Source organism: Microcaecilia unicolor, chromosome 5, assembly GCF_901765095.1.
Source record: "Microcaecilia unicolor chromosome 5, aMicUni1.1, whole genome shotgun sequence".
Lineage (NCBI taxonomy): Eukaryota > Metazoa > Chordata > Amphibia > Gymnophiona > Siphonopidae > Microcaecilia > Microcaecilia unicolor.
In genome coordinates this window covers 60,787,909-60,807,371 of record NC_044035.1, presented here as the reverse complement: position 1 = coordinate 60,807,371, position 19,463 = coordinate 60,787,909, and the positions used below count along the sequence as shown (strand labels likewise).

Here is a 19,463-nt window from a genome sequence, read left to right as displayed (position 1 = left end):
TCTTGGGGTAAAAATGGTATTTATGTAACATGCCTTTTATTCAACTATGTAGAGCAGTTTAATTTCCATGGAAGAGGTTGTTCATTTGTATTCATTTAGACCACAATTTTATCTCTTGTTTTCTTGCCCAATGCAGTATACAAAAATGTAATTATTTGCCTATGCTGTTCATTTAAAAATGTATTTATTTGTTGAAGTCACATTTCACGTTCACATATGCCTTAATCTTCTGAATATATACTATCTAAATAAACATTTGGACCATGTAGATCTACATGTCTTTCTCTTACATGTTCTTATGATTGTGCATAAACCACACGTTATTGTATCATCCAGATATACTTTTTTCAGGCATTTTTGCTTCAATAAATGTAGAGTATAATTAATTCTCAATAAATTGTTCTTGATCTTTTTGACCCTCTTACACATCTGTATGTCCCGATATGTTTCTCTATGGATATTCACAGGTGTACTCAATAATAAGACTGTTTTATTATTTATTTTAACTCTTGTTCCAATTCTATGTTATATTAAGTTATATGCAATTTGCATATATTTCTTGTTAAACGTATATTCATATTTTGGCATGTTATTTCATATGTATTTCATAGACTCTTGAGGCAGGTGTTTCAGTGCCAAAACACGGTGCCATGTAGAGTCTTTTAGGCGTATTTGAATACAACGCTGAGTACAAGGATCTTCTTGTCTCCCTTGTGTTTTTGGAAGGAGCATCCACTCCTCACCCTACTCCTTGGTTCCTGATCTGTAGTATGCAAAGACATGGGAAATGTCAATGATCAAAAAAGAGAGACAATATCCCCTACGAGAAGATAAAGCACATTTTGGGCCAGATTCTATATAAGGTGCCTAAAAAAATCCATGCGGTAAACATTTCTGCCTAAGCATATTCTATGAACAGCACCTAAATTTAGGCATGGTATATACAATATGCTTAGTTGATATCCCAGCGCCTAAAACTATGTGCGTCCATTTACACCAACAAAAAATGTGGCATAAATTCCTGTGTGTAGATTTACGTGCATTAGACCATATTCTGTTAACTGTGCACATAAATTTTGGAATGCCCATTTCCCCACCCATAGCTGTGCCCCTTTTGAACTGCACGTTAGAATTTAGGCACAGTTCATTACAGAATATGTTTAGCAAATTGAGCATGTACATTCTAATTATTGCCAATTACTGCTCATTACTGCTTGTTAAATGCTGTTATAATGCTGATTAGCTTGTTAAGCCAATTAAGTTACGTGCATTGTTATACAATACGCCTGGATATCAGCACAGATCTCTAGGCACGCTACATAGAATCCGGCAGTTTATGGGGATATTTCTGTTTTCTTTTGTTTGGCAACAGGCCCCCTCTCCAAATACTATGCACTATCTGAAAAGAGGGCATTACTCTTAACATTGCTTCCTTAATAACAAAACAACCAAGAAAACCCAAATAAAATGAACATTCCCGGAGACATAGGAAAATGACCAAAAAATATTCTGGCTGCTCATTACGAAAACATCATGTAAGGACAGAAGTGATAGGGTAAGGCAAAACCAAGGGGATACTAAAAGGGAAAAAACAGGCTAATTAACCAATGTCACTATACTGACTAAGAGCTCCCAAAACAGCCCAGATGAAAGAAAAAAAAAAATAGCCGCTCCAAATAGGATCATGAGGAAAGCAAATATTTATCACAAATCATAACATTTAAATCCTTACAATCCTGCGATGATCTGTGCCGAAAAGTAAATCTTAAGTGGCTACGATTGACATCTTCAATGGGGATTGCGACCTGGAGTAAAAGGATAACATAACAAAATGTAAGAATTTGGTTTCTTTATAAGCAATGGAAGGACTGCAAATAGAAGATTTTAGGTATAGGACATTTTTACCATTATTGTTCAAACTATTAAAAACTGCTTTCTCCAACTGAACTTGCAACTGTCTTTTTCCCTCATAGCCAATACACATTGAGAGACGCAAACTGAATGGCCTACCATGCATTTTATTAACAGAGCACAGTGTTTTTGAAGGGACAGTTTGAGAATGAATGGGAAAACCCTACATCTCAGAAATGTTTCCTTCAGGACAGAAGTCCTCACATGATGACTGATTTCAGTCGAACAACAAACACTGTAGGCCAGCCCCAGCCCTATTCTAGCTGCTCCCTGGTCCAAGCTTTTTCAAGGTGCATGCACTTAACAATCATGAGGCATTCTGGGTGAAAAATAAAATGGATGCAACTTTTATTCAAAATAAAACTAACGTATATATCTTTTGCATCCTTGGCCTTGCTAATCTTCCAAAACGTTTAGCTTATACAACACACAGAGGGTAATTTTATAAAAGATTTTCTGTGTGTAAAGCATTTAATGCACACTGTACAGTCATAAATCATATATAAGTATATGTGCTGAAATATACATGCCATGGTTTGGCATTTCTGAGGGCATAGTCTGAACAGAATGGAGATAGAATTTAAATGCACATACATATTTTATAATATATATGCAAGTACACACATTTATATATTCTTCAGAGCAGGTGTATATTTGTAGGCCATTAGGGTTATTGCTGGGTGGCTATTTTATAAACATAGGCACCTACGTTACACTATTTTATAAATAAATGCACCTAGGTTGCCTTCAGAAAACAAGCACCTTTTAGAACTATTCACATAGATAGAACGTTACAGAATTACATCCATTATAAACATGGTCTGTCATTCAATCAAGTCACTGCCCTAACTCTTCACTGGAAGTTGGCCCTTCTAGCTGGCTACTGTAAGCCTTCTAGACAGATATGGCCAACACAATTAATGCATAGCCTACCAGATCAATCCAGCTATGCACTACTTGCACTGCTACTAAGGCTTCTAATGTCTTGAACCACGGCCAACACAGCTGCTTTCATGCTGTATCCTAGTGTGCCAACAGCCTGGCAGACAGATCTGGGGTGTACTCATTTGTATTAAGATTAACCGCATAAATGCCTGTTTTTACCTTCCACATGTATCTCAGTCAAACAAATAAAACAGTCAACTACAATATACATTTTTCATAACCTAACACCACCACCATTATCCTCCTCTGGCTTTCTACAAGCTGCTTCTCCCTGAACCCATTTCCACCCTCTGTAGCCTTGCATAATTCCTTTATCTGTCTGATTTCAACCTCCTTATCTTTTTCATCCCCCTTCCCTGGTCACAAATGTTGCTGTTCCTATATGAAAAGAATGGCTCCCAAAAGCCATTGAATCAAAGTTTAGATATCCTGAACTTTTTTCCTAATGGGTGCAAACAAAAATCACTCAACTCAAGCTTTTTTTCCCCTTCCTGGTCTATTTTCAACCTGATCATAATCATTAGGCCATGTTCTTGTAGCATCATGTTGCCCTTTTGCAATCCTCCCCCACTTGCCTCACCAGGAGCACCAATGTAACAAAAAGCCACAAAGGTGGCAAGTGAAAAGGTTCTCATACACAGCAGTTTGGTACAAGGAGAAAAATTTAACAACTGCAGATTTTCACCACTACCATGAGGCACACAAAAATGCCTATCCATATGGGTCACCAATATGACTTGAAGATTTTTTTTTTTGTATTCTTATGAAGGATGCTGTCAGGTTTCTTTGACCCTGTACCTTGGGGAAAGCAATAATCCAAGTAATTGCTGTCTTTGCAGGCACTGACCATTTTGCCAGCTTCGCAAACACATGCTATAGATCTTACTAGATGTTCTTTAGGGAATTAATTCCTCTGGGCATGGACTTTTTACCTAGTAGGACAGGAACCAGAACCAGCCAAGATGTAGACTGCCCATATATTTAGCAGGGATGTGCATTTTTCACCAGAAACAGGAACAATTCTGTATCATTGATACTTGAGCAATAAGACAACTATTGATGATACTGTCCCCAAAATGAAAGCGAACTTTAAAAAAAATAGCACAGGAAAACTAAACAAAATTATAATTTTTGGTCTGCACACCCCTGGTAGAACCGGAGTTTTCAATCAGCAGAGCTTGGAAGTCCCATTTCTCAAGGAACTATAAAGGCAGGTTGTATGGCCAGTCTGTGCTTGTTCACCATGGGTGCTAACATCCTGAAGACCAATGTCTTAAAATAAGAAAGCATAATGAATGTCATTGTATATTCCTGGGGCATGTTTCACTCTCTGATTGTTATATTCATGCATAATACTGCACCCTCATTAATCTTACTACTTGAGCACATTTTGCTATTCAACAACTGCTACCACTATGTTATCTGAGTGAAAAATAAAAGTATTCTGTTAACTAACCTGTCTCCCCAGATCATCAAAGCTAGGAGAAGGTGATGTCCTACACATAGTCCACCACTGCTCTGTACACCATTATGCAGAAGACAACACCAAAACCTTGCCTCCTCTAAGACATTCAAAAAAAGCTGTAAGCACTATCTAAAACCTCTAGTGTTCTATTCAATGAGATCCCCATTTATGTCATATTATTAAATAGTACTTTGACTCTTGATAACCAGTAAAAATATTCAAGTAACAGTACGCTACTTAAAATGTCAACACAATATGCAATAAAACATCTTAACAGATAGTATAGGATATAAGTGGCGATGGAACATATAGACAGATAAGACAGTAACAGGAGTTATATTTATGTTTGGTGCAGGATAGACTGTTTAATTAGAAATGTGTCATCAAGTGTACACTAAGGAATTATTTAGGAGTATACAAGCACTACTCACACTTGTATGCCTAATGCCCCCTCAGGTTAAGTCTGCCCCTCCCTAAATGTTAATTCTGGCTACACCGCTGCTCTCACTTCCCTTGAGTGGACATTTCACTGCAGCTCTTATCTTTCTCCTTCGCTATGTATTCCATACCTAATTGTCATGTATGCGTTTCCTAGTCTCCTTTGCTTCAATTTACCACAGTGTTACCTCTGGATTAGAGAGCTGCACGGCTTCCGTCCCCGCGGGAATCCCGTGGAACCCGCGGGAATCCCGCAGGGACGGAGGCAGTTCCTGCGGGGTTCCCGCGGGGATGGAAGCTGTTCTGCGGGGTTCCCGCGGGGATGGAACCAGTTCTGTGGGCTTCCCGTGGAATTGTAAGCTTCACCTGCACCAGCCTCTCATCTACCGAATACCAATTTCTTTGAGTGCTGTCTCCTCCTCCTCCTCCTCTTTGCTTTAACAGCATAAATGTGGAAAGTCTTCCATTAAGGAGGTGGTAGAGTCACAAATGATGACGGAATTCAAAAAGGCATGGGATGAACACAGAGGATCTCTAATTAGAAAATGGAAGTTATATAAAACCTAACCTTAAATGGCTGCATGTGTGTGGATGTGTCAAGTGACGCTTAGATGGGGACTCTGGCTGTGATGAACTAGAGCTGATACCTGGCAGACTTGTATGGTCTGTGTCTTATACATGGCAATCTGGTGTAGGATGGGCTGGAAAGGGCTTAGACAGCAACTTCAGTGGCTGGAACATGAGGACAGTGCTGGACAGACTTTTATGGTCTGTGTCCCACAAATGAGAACATGAATAGGCTGGAGTGGGCTTCGATGGCAACTCCAGCAGTTGGAACATAAGGATGGGGCCAGATAGACTTCTGTAGTCTTTGTTCCAGAAACACGAAAGAAAGACCATAATCAAGTATATAATATCACACTCGTTGATTTAATGATGAATTGATCATGAGTGTGACTATTGGGCAGAGTGGATGGACCATTCAGGTCTATTTGCTGTCACTTACTATGTTACTATTAATCCTCTTTGCTCCCAGGCTGGTGCACAGACCTCAGCTCTGACACGGGCACGAGAATCAGATGTCACCTGACCTACTGGCGCGTGCATGTGGCGACCTCTCAGCACACACTGCCAGTGAATCAGAGACAAATCTTACATGTGCGCACCAGAGTGTTCCAAGTTCCAACTTCCGTTCCTTCCTTGCCTACAGTGCTGTGGCTCAAATCCAGAGAGGGACTGAGGGAGCTGACTGGAACTTTCTTTTATGTACTATTAAATTCTTACGGGGATGGGTGGGGATGGTTTAAATTCTTGCGGGGACGGGTGGGGACGGGTTGGGATGGTTTAAATTTTTGCGGGGATGGGTGGGGATGGGTAAGATTCCAGTGGGGATGGGTAAGATTTCTGTCCCCATGCAACTCTCTACTCTGGATGCAAGGCTTAACTGAAGACAGCTAAACTGCCAGTTATCTTTGCACCCTCAATTTACCCATATGTGTTGCTGAATTTATCCTGCTTGTCCATGGAGAAAGTAAAATTGTTTACCTGTAATGAACATTATCTGTGGACAGCAGGATGAATCAGCCACACAACCCTCTCTCAGTTCAAATTCAATTCAATTAGCTATAGTACGGGCAGAGATGCAAGGGTGTCGGCTCCTTGAGAGGGAGCATACAGGAATGCTCTGGATTCTGAAAAAGTAGATCTGAACTGTAGTCAGCAGGTCGATGTCAAACCCAAATGTGTGGCTGATTTATCCTGCAGTCCACAGAGAACATCTGTGAAAGGTAAGCAAATTTACTTTACCTAAAGGGAGACTTAAAAGGAGTCAGCTATCCTACCCAATTCCATTTCTTCATGAAATTTCAACTATACCTGGCCCTCCCCCTCTCTCTGATTGAAGCTAGACTTTTTTGCAAGAAGAGAGCCCTCAAAGCAGGATTCTCCAACAATTTGTCTAATGACAGTTCTTCTAAAACACAATTGGTCTAAAATGCACAATGGCTATTGGTCAGTTGATCTAAGAGACAATTGATCAAATGGCTCAATTGATCTAAACAAAAGAGGAGGCAGGATACCGATGCAAATAGTGCAATTTTGTAAGAAAAAAGTACAGCAAGATACAGGTCTTAGTCCTTTTGATTTGCAGAAATTATAGATTAGCATACAAACTCTATGGAGGAAGTTAATTTTATAAGCTTATATGACTGAAGTTAATATGAGAAAATTAAAAAGCACAAACGTTTGCCTATGCTGTTTGGCAAACTTTTGTTCTAAAAGCACAGATTGTGGGCAATGCCATGTAGGATTAATGCCTTCATTAGATTAAAGCAGGTGGCATATTCTCATGATTGTCTTTAAAAAAGTGATCTGTCACATGACAAATGTATGACTTCAAATCTTTATCTTGATTATTTAATTTTTAGACTAATTGTCCATTAGACAAAATTAAATTTTAAACAAATTGTCTCTTGGGATGAATTAGACTTTAGATAAACTGTATCCTTAGACCAACTGACCATAGATGAGCTGTTAGCCGAATTGCAGCAAACCCCCTCAAGTACATTACATATAATTTTGAACTCCAACAGAAAACCAGTTTGGTTATATATAGCCTCATGGTTTAGCCTGCAGAGGCACCCTCATACAGAACTGGTTGGTCTGACACAGGTCTACAGAGAAATGTTCTACTGCATCAGAGGGCTTATATGATTGGTCAGTAGGTTTGTGCTAGCTGAGCAAATCAACTAATATGGGCAATTACATCGGGTCTGATTGTATCCACAATACATTTCCTGGTACAGCAAACTATTTAGGCCGCATAATACAAGAACAGAGACTATAAAACAAAAACTGACCTCTTATTTTGTAAAATTTTAAACCTCAAATCAGCTCATATTTATGAAGCTAAAGAACTGATGGGAAAATCGGCTGTGGATATCATGCCATACTTATTCAAAGGGTGATAGTCACAAGCAAACATGACTTTTTTTAAAAAAGAAAACCCTTTATATAGGAATATAATCTCTCGTGCACTATGGAATATTAAATTCAGTTCTGATCCTTGAAAATTATGTAAAAAACCCAGTTTTCAGGATATAAAAATAAATGATTATTTAAGGGAGAGAGAGCAGCTAAAGCACCTGACAATGATACAGAAGTCCTTGCTCATGACCGTCAACCAAGTCACAGTCTTCCTGTGACCCTTATCAAATTACACCACCATTAGACAAATATATTCAGTGACTATAGCTGGGTCAACTGCTCTATGGTAATACAGCAAAAATGATGCAAATCAAATTCGCTGTTGCCATATTTCAAAATTGTGATTTCTCCCCTCAACTAAATGGATATGGGGAAACATTTTGATACTAATCTTTCCAAAAGCAAACATTAGACTCATTTACAGCATAAAGCACTACTATGCCTGAATTAACACCCCTCATGCTATTATAAAAAAAAAAAAAAAAGCAGCAAAACCCAAAATCCCATATAAATATATTGAAATAGAAACGTTATGCCCTTTGGAGAAGATTTTATATATGGCGCCTACTTTTCCGAACAGAGTACATGCGTAACTTAATCGGCACAACAAGCCAATCAGCATTTTTAACAGCATTTAACAAGCAATAATGGGCACTAATTGGCAATTATCAGAATTTATGCATAGAAATTGCTAAGCCTATTGTATAAAGAACTGCACCTAAATTGTAAAGCACATAAGGGGCATGATTATGGGCATTTCATGGGCGTTCCAAAATTTCCACACTTAATTACAGAATACAGGTCAGTGCACCTAAATCTACGCGTGCGGATTTACACCGTGTTTTTTTATTGACGTAAATGGGTGCGCAAAGATTTAGGCACTACTGTATCGACTAAACGTATTCTATAAACCATGCCTAAATCTTATAGAATAGGCTTTTAGGCACCATTTAATGAATCTTGTCCTTTTTGCTTATGTTGCTTCCTTTGATCTGTAAATGAGTGTTACAAATGAAATGTGCCAAAACGGTATTATCAAGATGTTTAAAATGAAGGAAAACACAAAATCTACAATATTAGGTTAACAACTAGTAAGTCTTTCTCCATCAAAAATGACAAGTACAAGCATTTACAAAATTGGAAGACTTCAGATAAACATTTTTTCTATGATTAGACTATCATGTTGTACAAATTCTTATTTTACTGCATAGCTGCACTTAGACAAATATGATTTAAATGTCACTAATACCTTTACAGTCTCAAACCAGCGTGGCTGTTTCACTTGATAATATATAACAGATTTGTACTCGGAAATGGCTTCATCACCAGCACCAGGAAAAATTACATTCTTTCAGAAAAGAATAAAAAAACAAAGAAAAACAAAGAAAAAAAATTACTTTAAATATATACACACTTTCATCCTTGTATAACTTAGACATGCATGACTGATATGAAAAAAAAACCGCTTTAATCTTTAAAAGCTTATAGAATCTAATACCAATTTCAAGGCATATATTTCTATAGAAAAAAACATTTTATATCTGCTTTGGTGTGTGATATATTAAGTTTTCCTCACAAGATACACAGAATAAGAGAAAATATCTTAGTAATATGATGAGTTGTAATGCAGAGGGGGGGGAGGAAGAGCCATAATGTTTATTGATCTTTAATCCACAACCAGGCTCAACACAATGAAGGTACGACATCAAGATAATGGCTTGACTAAGGAGGATTTAAGAATAGTCCTAACATTCAGAGTAGGTGGAAAAACAGAAGTCTGTAGATCCTGGGTTTTGAATATCTTATATGTATACCACTCTGGGTGGTACTATTTTAAGGGCTTTTTTTACAAAGCCGCGGTACTGACTCCCGCACTGCAAATGCAATGAAGTCCATTCAATTTCTACGGGCTTTGTTATATTTGCCGCTGAGGGAATCCGCGGCTTTGTAAAAGGAGCCCTAAGCAATGGGAGGGCAATTTTAAATAAATATTACTCTGCTACAATAAAGAATAGCCTGAACAACAGGAACTGTAGAGACCCTTTGATTCTACTATTCAGAGGTCCTAAATAGTAAACAACTCAATGATTATATAAACAAATTCACAATACTACATGAATCACAATCAGGATTTTGCCCCCTACATAGCACCGAAACAGTACTAATTACTCTCCTAGCCAAATTCAAGCAGGAAATAGCAACAGGCAAAAGCATACTTCTCCTCCAATTCGACATGTCCAGTGCGTTCGACATGGTAAACCATAAAATACTACTAAGACTCCTAGATTACTTCGAGAAGAGTGGAAACATACTTAAATGGATCAAGGGCTTCCTAGCAACCAGATCATACCAGGTGAAATCGAGTTCAAACATAGCATCACCGTGGAAAGCAGACTGTGGAGTACCTCAAGGATCACCACTATCACCGACCCTTTTCAACCTAATGATGACCCCACTAGCCAAGTCCTTATCCAGCCAAGGCCTCAACCCTTTCCATCTGTGCAGACGATGTCACAATATATATATCCCTTACAAACATGACCTGGCAGAAATCATCAACAAAACCAAGCTCAGCTTGAACCTCATGGACTCATGGGCAAATGCATTCCAACTAAAACTCAACATAGATAAAACACACTGTCTCAACATCTCTTCCCAATACAATACATACACACCCAAAAACAAACATCCCAGGCTGCACCCTTCCAATCTCAGATAACCTGAAAATTCTCTGCGTTACAATCGACCGAAACCTCTCACTGGAGAACCAAGTGAAATCTACAACAAAGAAAATGTTCCACTCAATGTGGAAAACGCTTGAAACCATTCTTCCCGAGGGAAATATTTCGCAATATGATACAATCAATGGTACTAAGCCACGTAGATTACTGCAATGGAATTTATGCGGAATGCAAAGAACAAATCATAAAGAAACTTCAGACCGCTCAAAACATGGCAGGCAGACTTATTTTTGGAAAAACGCAATTTGAAAGCGCCAAACCCCTCCGAGAAAAACTGCACTGGCTCCCAATCAAAGAACATATTGCTTTCAAAATCTGCACCCTAGTTCGTAAAATCATCTACGGTGATGCCCGGGGATACATGACAGACCTCAAAGATCTACCAACCAGGAACACAACAGGATCATCATGAACTTGCCTAAATGTCCATTACCCAAGCTGTAAAAGGACTCAAATATAAATCAACCTATGAATCCAGCTTTTCCTACATAAGTGCACAACTATGGAATGCATTACCAACAGCCGTGAAAACGTATGACCACCTAAACTTCCGGAAATCTCTCAAAACTAACCTGTTCAAAAAGGCATACCCTACCAACCCAACATAAATGTCTACACCCTGCAACACAACAAAACCAAGGCTCGGAACAAACACAAAATAACTCTTCCTCTCTACGATTCCCTAAAGCGTCTGTCACATACGAACCTTATTCTACCTCAACATTACTTGTATTTGTTCATACCGGAATTGGTGAATGCCTTTATGGTTCTATGTAAGCCACATTGAGCCTGCAAATAGGTGGGAACATGTGGGATACAAATGTAACAAATAAATAAATAAAATACAAACAAGTCTAAATACCACAAAAATATTAGAAGTACATAAGTAATGCCACACTGGGAAAAGACCAAGGGTCCATCGAGCCCAGCATCCTGTCCATGACAGCGGCCAATCCAGGCCAAGGGCACCTGGCAAGCTCCCCAAATGTACAAACATTCTATACATGCTATTCCTGGAATTTGAATATTGCTTCTAAGATGCAAATGAGAAAACTACTGACACACCATAAAACATCATGCCGAATCCCTTAGTAGGGATGCTTGAATATACCACTGATTTAATACCACACAAGGAATACCTCCAGTCTTTTGCCATCTTCATCATAGACAGATACAGTAACTTCTACATTTTTTGCTGTTGTTTTGCTGCCTCTGTCATAGTCTCCTTGAATTAATGTTACATAGATATCATTTCGAACATCACCTAGAGATGAAATTGAAACAGGAACCATTAAAAATTTGCAATAGGCAAACCCTCACCGCACTTTTAAGTAGTATGCAATCAAATACCTACAGTTACTACAAAATAAGGTTCCATTTTACAGCAACATTTCAATACTCTCCTCTAATTCAAACACACATTGTTACTTTAGTTACGCCAACAAGCAAGTTACTTATGATAAAGACTAGAGTACTGTTTGGCAGAATTCCTAGAAATAAAAAAATTAATAGGCTCTATAATATTAGATACAACAGCTAAGTCACGAACTCAATTTAAGCTTCCAGACATAGCTAGAAAAGGGATCCTGCAGAAATAACCTTATAAGCCAGGGATAGGCAACCTTTATATACAGAAGGTCGCATGAAAGTCAGTACTATCCCTAGCTGGCTGCAACATTACTTAGTATTGAAACTGGCAATGTATAGAGCTCCAACTAAGCAAGTAAAAATTTAACTAGAAATGACAGAAACAACTGCTAGAGTGGCTATTCTGAAAATATTTACAAAATACATTAATCATAGTTTTGGTGATTTTGAGTAATGTTGCTTTCTGTGTATATTTCCCCAAGGTCTCACGGGCTGCATGCTGCTCTCCCCTATTATAAGCCCACAGTGAAAAAGAAATCTCAGTCATAGAAATGGTGGCAGCTAGTGGTCTGACTCAGGGTACATGTATACTAGGCTCTACAGCAGTGGTTCCCAAACCTGATCCTGGAGGCACCTCAGCCACTCAGGTTTTCAGGATATCCACAATGAATAATCATGAAAATTGGGATGGCGAGTGAGGTGATTAAATTTGCAGGCGACACAAAAATGTGTGAACTGTGAAATATTGCAGGAAGATCTTAGAAAATTGGAAGACTGGACATCCAAATGGCAGATGAAATTTAATGTGGACAAATGCAAATTTAATGTGGACAAATGCAAGGTGATGCGCATTGGAAAGAATACCTCCGAATCATAGTTACCTGATGCTAGGGTCCACCTTGTGGGTAAGCACTCAAGAAAAGGATCTGGGTGTTAGTGTAGATATGCTGAAATCTTCTACTGTGTGCAGCGGTGGACAAAAAAGCAAGCAGGATACTAGGAATTATTAGGAAAGGGATGGTGAATAAGACTGAAAATACTATAATGCCTTTGTATTTCTCCATGGTGCGTCCACAGCTTGAGTATTGCGTTCAGTTCTGGTCGCTGTATATCAAGATATAGCGGAATTAGAAAAGGTTCAAAGAAGAGCGACCAAAATGATAAAGGGGATGGAACTCCTCTCGCATGAGGAAAGGTTAAAGGGGTTAGGGCTCTTCAGCTTGGAAAAGAGAAGGATGAGGGGAGAGATGATTGAGGTCTACAAAATCTTGAGTGGTGTAAAACAGGTAGAAGTAAATCGATTTTTTACTCGTTCCAACAGTACAAAGACTAGGGAACACTCAAGGAAGTGACATGGAAATACTTTTAAAAACAAATAGGAGGAAATATTTTTTTCACTCAACGAATAGTTATGCTCTGGAACTCTTTGATGGAGGATGTGGTAACAGCAGTTAGTGAATCTGGGTTTCAAAAAAATGTTTGGACAAGTTCCTGGAGGAAACCTCCATAGTTTGCTATTGAGACAGATATGGGGAAGCAACTGCTTGCCCCAGGATTGGTAGCATGGAATGTTACTACTAATTAGGTTTCTGCCAGGTACTTGTGACCTGGATTGGTCACTGTTTGGAAACTGGATACTGGGCTAGATGGACCATTAGTCTGAGCCAGTATGGCTACTCTTATTTATTAGGATTTATTTACCACCTTTTTGAAGGAATTCACTTCAGGCGGTGTACAGTAAGAATAATGTTCTTATGTTCCTCTGTCACCTCCATGTTATTTGATTCATGCCACTCATGTTCCCTGCTCTCACCCAATTCTTCCAGGCCCCTCTGCTAGAGTCTCTGGCTCAGAACGGCCCCTGATTGATCACTACTTTCTTCACCATCAACAAAGACCAAATTTTTTAACCTTCCCGGTTTCTTTTGTTTCTGGAATCTTCATCCATTGCTATACATATCCCTTGGAATAATCTTTAACGCATTGCAGTTTTTTTTAATACTTTGCAGTTTTTAATGCCTTGTGTAACTTAACTTTTTCATTAAAATCACTTAAAAACTTGTCATAATCCTTTATAGATAGTAATTTGTTCTTATGTTCTTCCAATTGTGGTTTAACATCATCAATTTTAACTTGCAAAGACTGGATCAACAGCAACATAAGTCCAACAATCATTGCCAATGGTCCAGTTAGAACTAGACAGATGAAACTTCCCTTCCAGATGAAGGGGGAAGGGGATGGGAGGCAATAAGGATGAGAGTTCAGCAAGTGCCATTTGTTTATTTTGACAATAGACTGGGAAGGAGGTTTGTTCTTTTCTGTCATGGCCATTTTTGTGCTTAGCCTAAAAGGGGCATTGCCGAACAGTTTATCACAATTTCAACAAGGCTGAACAACCAGCATGGAAGGAACAAGCCTGCTTCACTCCCACCCCACTCCTGACGATTTAAAAAAATGGAGCTGATTGAGGTTGTGTGTTAATTTGCTTCCTTTGTTCCCTACTCTCATAAGCAAGAATGTGGCTTGCTCTTTCTTGCTCTTATTATGGGCCTTCATCAGATGGTGTAGAAATTAGAAAACAGAAGGGAAAGGGAACCAAAGCGGGAGACTGTGGTCCACTACATATGAGAGTCCATGCAAAAGAGTAGTGAGACCAGCAAGGCACCTCCAATAACAACAGGAAGACGGAGACACAGTGGAAAAACTATATTACCCGACACGGCACCATGTTTTGGCAAAGTGCCTGCTTCAGGGGTCCTGATATGAATGTTGATAGGCTGCAATGTATTTTTTTCGCACTGAGAGTCTTTCTAAAGACAGCCTGTGATTAGGATCCTCAAGTCTATCAACATTCATATCAAGACGCCTGAAACAGGCACTTTGGTGAAACACGGTGCCATGTCAGGTAATAAAGGTTTTCCACTGTATTTCCATCTTCCTGTTGTTATTGGAGGTGCCTTGCTGGTCTCATTACTCTTTTGCATAGAAATTAGAAAACAAATCTGATACTGTCACCACCAAGCCCCCATTTCATTCAGGCAGACAGAAGAGGAGAAAAGCTGTGATGTCAAGGTGCCAAGCCCCATCAGAACACAAGTATGGAGGAGGAATCAAAGCTATTAGGTCCCTATCACAGCATATGCATTGGGAAGATGAAGGGAAAGGGAGCAGATAGAATCTGGGAGGCCGAACACCTTTAACTTGTTTGGAGAAGGGTGCCAGGGGATGAAATCCCTTATGCTAGCTAGCCCTTTCATTTTGAGCGGTCAACATGGGAAAACTTCAACTGGTTACATGCAAGCTAAACTTTATAGTTAGGAAGCATGATGGAGATCAGATGTGTGCACAACAAGAACAATCATTCTATGAGTATAACCTAAGGTTTAGTTCATCTGCCTTTTGTCATTTGAGGTGTATACATTAAGGGGTCCTTTTAAAAAGGCATGCTAGCGTTTTTAGCACGCGCTAAAAATAAGTCTGTGCTAAATGCTAGAGATGCCCATATATTCCTACGGGTGTCTCTAGCATTTAGCGCGTGCTAATCATTAGTGCACGCTAAAAACACTACTGTGCCTTGGTAAAAGACCCCCTAAATTTTTAGCTGATGTGTACGAGTTGTAATAAATAGGTCATTTGCTGCCATTGCATTACAACTAAATTAACAATCATGTAAATTTCCCATTTCTCCCCAGGTCTTGGGGTAGTGTATTGACCACAATGCACAGCGACTCATTTCATGTTTATGCAACTTCAATTTATCCTCACAAACTATTACCACAAACCTTTCCTAACTACATCATTCCATTAAAACAACATTTACCAGGCATAATAATTTCAGGAAATCCCATTTTCCGAGCCACTGCTGTAGACCGGTCCACTAAATGGGGAAACTCCTTTCGAATCTGGTGAATATCTCCAGGAAGAAGCTTCATTGTTACCCACAAACCTGAAAAGGAGACAAACATTATGCAACTATTACATTTTTTTAAGTTTATAAATTAAAGGTTTGCAAAACAAATAATCATTTGAGTTAAGGAAATTGCTTTTCAGGCCACTAACAGAAGCTCGTTTCTTCTGATTCAATGACTCAAGGCAAAATCTAATAAAATTCATAATATCAAAACAAACAAGAGTAAAACACAAACAAATCAATGAGCTTTAAAATTAAAATGCCAATTACAGAAGAATGGCAAAACAATTTTAAAAACAATCTAGCAAGCTGAAATGGATTCCCATGCCTTGACTTCTTGTTCTGAAAACTGCTCTCCTCTGCCCTAAAAGTACATGCTTGTTTCAGCACAATGCATACATTTAGCCAAAGGAAAAAGCCACATTCTCTTGGGCCTATTCAGGCTGGAGAAATGAAACTGAATATATACATATGTCACATTTTCAAAAATAGAGAAAATATTTTATTTTACTCATCTTGGCAGCCAGCACAAAAGAAAAAAGCACATGCAAATTATTTGGCTGCTTTTTAACACATATACGTTATGTTGCTTTATCAAGGTGAAACTGCTGCGTTTCAAAATATGGACTCTAAAAGAATCCGCATATATTGCAACTAGGAAAGCTGTGCAAAATTTTCCCCTTTAACACACAAAAAAACCCACACTAAACTGAACACTCTGAATGACCCATCAAGTACTTTTCTACATATCAAGAATGACTACTTACAGGTGTGCTGGTAAATTTTAACAGGTTCTCTCTCTCTGGGAGTAACCAGCCCTGCAATTTTTTTTGGGGGGGGGGACGACCCAGGGGTGGACTGGGAGGGGGGCAACGCATTCTTCCTCCCCCCATGCAAGTGTGCTAGGCATTCCTTTGCTGGCAGGGATGCTGAGCCCCACAACTTAATAATTGGACCTGCCGCCGCTCCCTACTGCTTGTTTCTGGCTCTGGCAGCACACCGGGGACTTCTCGCGCATTCTCAGAACATGCACAAGAAGTCTCAACATGCTGCTCAGAGCCTGACACAAGCATCAGAGAGCGGCTGAAGTCTATTTATTTGGCTGGCAGGGCTTGGCAAAACCAAAAAAATTGTATATGTATGTAACTTTATTATACATTAGAAGATTGGTACAAAGGATGTGTGTAGCAACCAATTTACAATCTGCATGTCTTACCAAGTACTCAAAACAGCAGCAAACAAAATCCAAAATGGGTCATTCAAAAATGCATTGTTGTAATATACTGTAAGAAAAATGAACAAGTCCATAGTCTGCTATTGAGCCAGACATGGGAAGCAACTTCTTGCCCTGGGATTTGTAGTATGGAGAGTTGCCACAATTTGGGTTTCTGCCAGGTACTTGTGACCTGGCTTGGCCACTGATTGGAAAACAGGATACTGGGCTAGATGGACCATTAGTCTGACCCAGTATGGCTACTCTTATGTTCTTATGAGAACATTCACACTATTATAACTGCAAAAGAGTGTAAATATATCAAAAATCCTAAATAAAAAATAGCCTCAACAGCCCAGGGAACCTCTCATTAGGACTCCACTGAAATGGCCAACATCATAAGCTCCTACCACCTTCCGAAAAAACTCACAGAAGTCAAAAAAACTCCCAAACAATGCACACTTACGGGAGAAAAAATTCTGTGAACAAAAAACGGAAGGCGGAGTATCTTACAATATCAAGCAATGATCAAAGTCTCCACACCCTTCTACCGTGAATATTGATGAATCTGAAAAATTACAGTATCCATTACTGAACTTTCTTGAAAAATAGTGAACTGAAGAGTATCATTGAACATTGAAATCAGGTGCAAAAATACACTTACATGAAACAAATATAGTAACATAGTAACATATGTTACTATATTTGTTTCATGTAAGTGTATTTTATGTTCTTATGAGAACATTGAAATCAGGTGCAAAAATACACTTACATGAAACAAATGCATTAGAATACCTTAGTGAACTTAAAATACTGCTTTAAAAAATGTCTTTAAAACGTCATATGATGTCAACAAGAATGCTCCCAAAAATCTGCAAGACTGAATATCCTGTTTTCTGTGCTCATACTGCAATCCTCACTCCTAAAAAAAAAGAGTGTCTAATAATACTGAACACATAATTGAATAGCAAGTCACACCAAATAGGCACCAGATGATAGGCACTACGCTACCACTTCATTAACTTTCTGACGCATAAAATATAGCCACTTATCAAGCTCAGCAAAGAGTAACAATTATTATTATACTTTTTAAAAATTATCAAATGTACTCGTAAAAATACTGTTCAATAGGGTAAACAACCCGCATGATAAAATATATTAAAAAAGTGTATATTTAATTACAAAATGATCTGAGCATATATAACAGAAAACGCTCACAAAATAATCTTTAAACAGCTTACCATTGTGATTAGCAGCCCAGCAAAACAAAACAAAGTGCGTTGTTCCATATCCAAAGCTTCTACCGCTGACACAGAAGGTATTTGCAAGCGGAGCTGGCAACGAGGAGCCTTGAGAATGCCTGTCCGACCATGTAGGCCTTGAGCACGTGCAGTTGCACAAGGCCCCACGCTGGCACAGCTTGCAGTTACCGTAGTTCTGTGACAATGGTAGCTTCAAGTTCAGAGACAGCTGCAAGCCAGTAAGAAGAATTGTGGTCACTGCGAGGGGCAGAGATAGGGGAGCAGAGAAAGACCAGAGAAGTTGTGCAAACTCGACTATAAGCCGAGATACCAATTTTGGGGCTTTTTTTTTTTAAAGCCCCCAAATCTCGGCTTATAGTCTAGTAAATATGGTAACAACCGGCTCGCAAAATTGTTCTAAAGTTAGCAACTGGCTCTGTAGAGCCGGTGTGAGCCGGCTCCAGCACACCACTACTAACAGAGCGCAGTTATCAAAACCACAATAAAATAGACATTGAGATTTTTTTTTTTAATTCTTGCAACAATCTTTTGATGGCACAGAACTGAAATTTCATTGAATGCTGTGGAGTGAAATAATTCTGAAGCAAGGAATAGCCGAAAAATTGCTTCTTGCCAAGCAGCAGTACTAGAATTATTTAACTATGTGTTTGTGGGGGAATATCATTAAAGCAAATACTTTAATAACCTATTAGGTATGCCAGAATGGCTCCCTAAATATTTGCTTACTGATATAAATGTACACTGCACATTCAAAAGGAGAAACTTGACAACTAATACATCTTAGAAACATAGAAAATAAAAGCAGATAAAGCCATGCAGCCTATCCAGTCTGCCTATCCATACCAACCACTCTACAATTTCTTCTCCCTTAGAGATCCTTTATGCATGTTTCATGGCTTCTTGACTTCACAGTCCTCATCATCACCTCCACTGGGAGACCATTCCATACATCCATCATCCTTTCCATAATTCTCCTGAATCTATCTTCTCTTTCACCTTCATTCTATTCCCCCTTATTCCAGAGCTTTCTTTCAATTGAGAGATGGAAGACTCATGCATATATACTATAGAAATATTTTAAATGTCTCTATCATCCTTTTCTCCCAAAATATACAAATTGAGCTCTTCTGTCCTCATATGCTTTTTGATAAAGGCTACTGACCAATTTAGTAGCCACCCTCTAGATCAACTCCATCCTGTTTATATCCAATTGAACAAGCAGTCT

At 38.8% G+C, this 19,463-nt stretch overlaps 1 protein-coding gene across 1 annotated transcript in view; it reads right to left on the bottom strand.

Annotated features, from left to right (window-relative positions):
* Positions 1-19,463, bottom strand: part of DOCK1 (dedicator of cytokinesis 1) — a 906,712-nt gene that overhangs the window by 719,001 nt on the left and 168,248 nt on the right. The window contains exons 13-16 of the mRNA XM_030202953.1: positions 15,674-15,799; positions 11,625-11,749; positions 8,994-9,092; positions 1,733-1,805 (exon numbers count right to left, since the gene is read on the bottom strand). Of these exons, the coding sequence (XP_030058813.1) occupies positions 1,733-1,805; positions 8,994-9,092; positions 11,625-11,749; positions 15,674-15,799 (423 nt within the window). The remainder of the gene's footprint in view (positions 1-1,732; positions 1,806-8,993; positions 9,093-11,624; positions 11,750-15,673; positions 15,800-19,463) is intronic.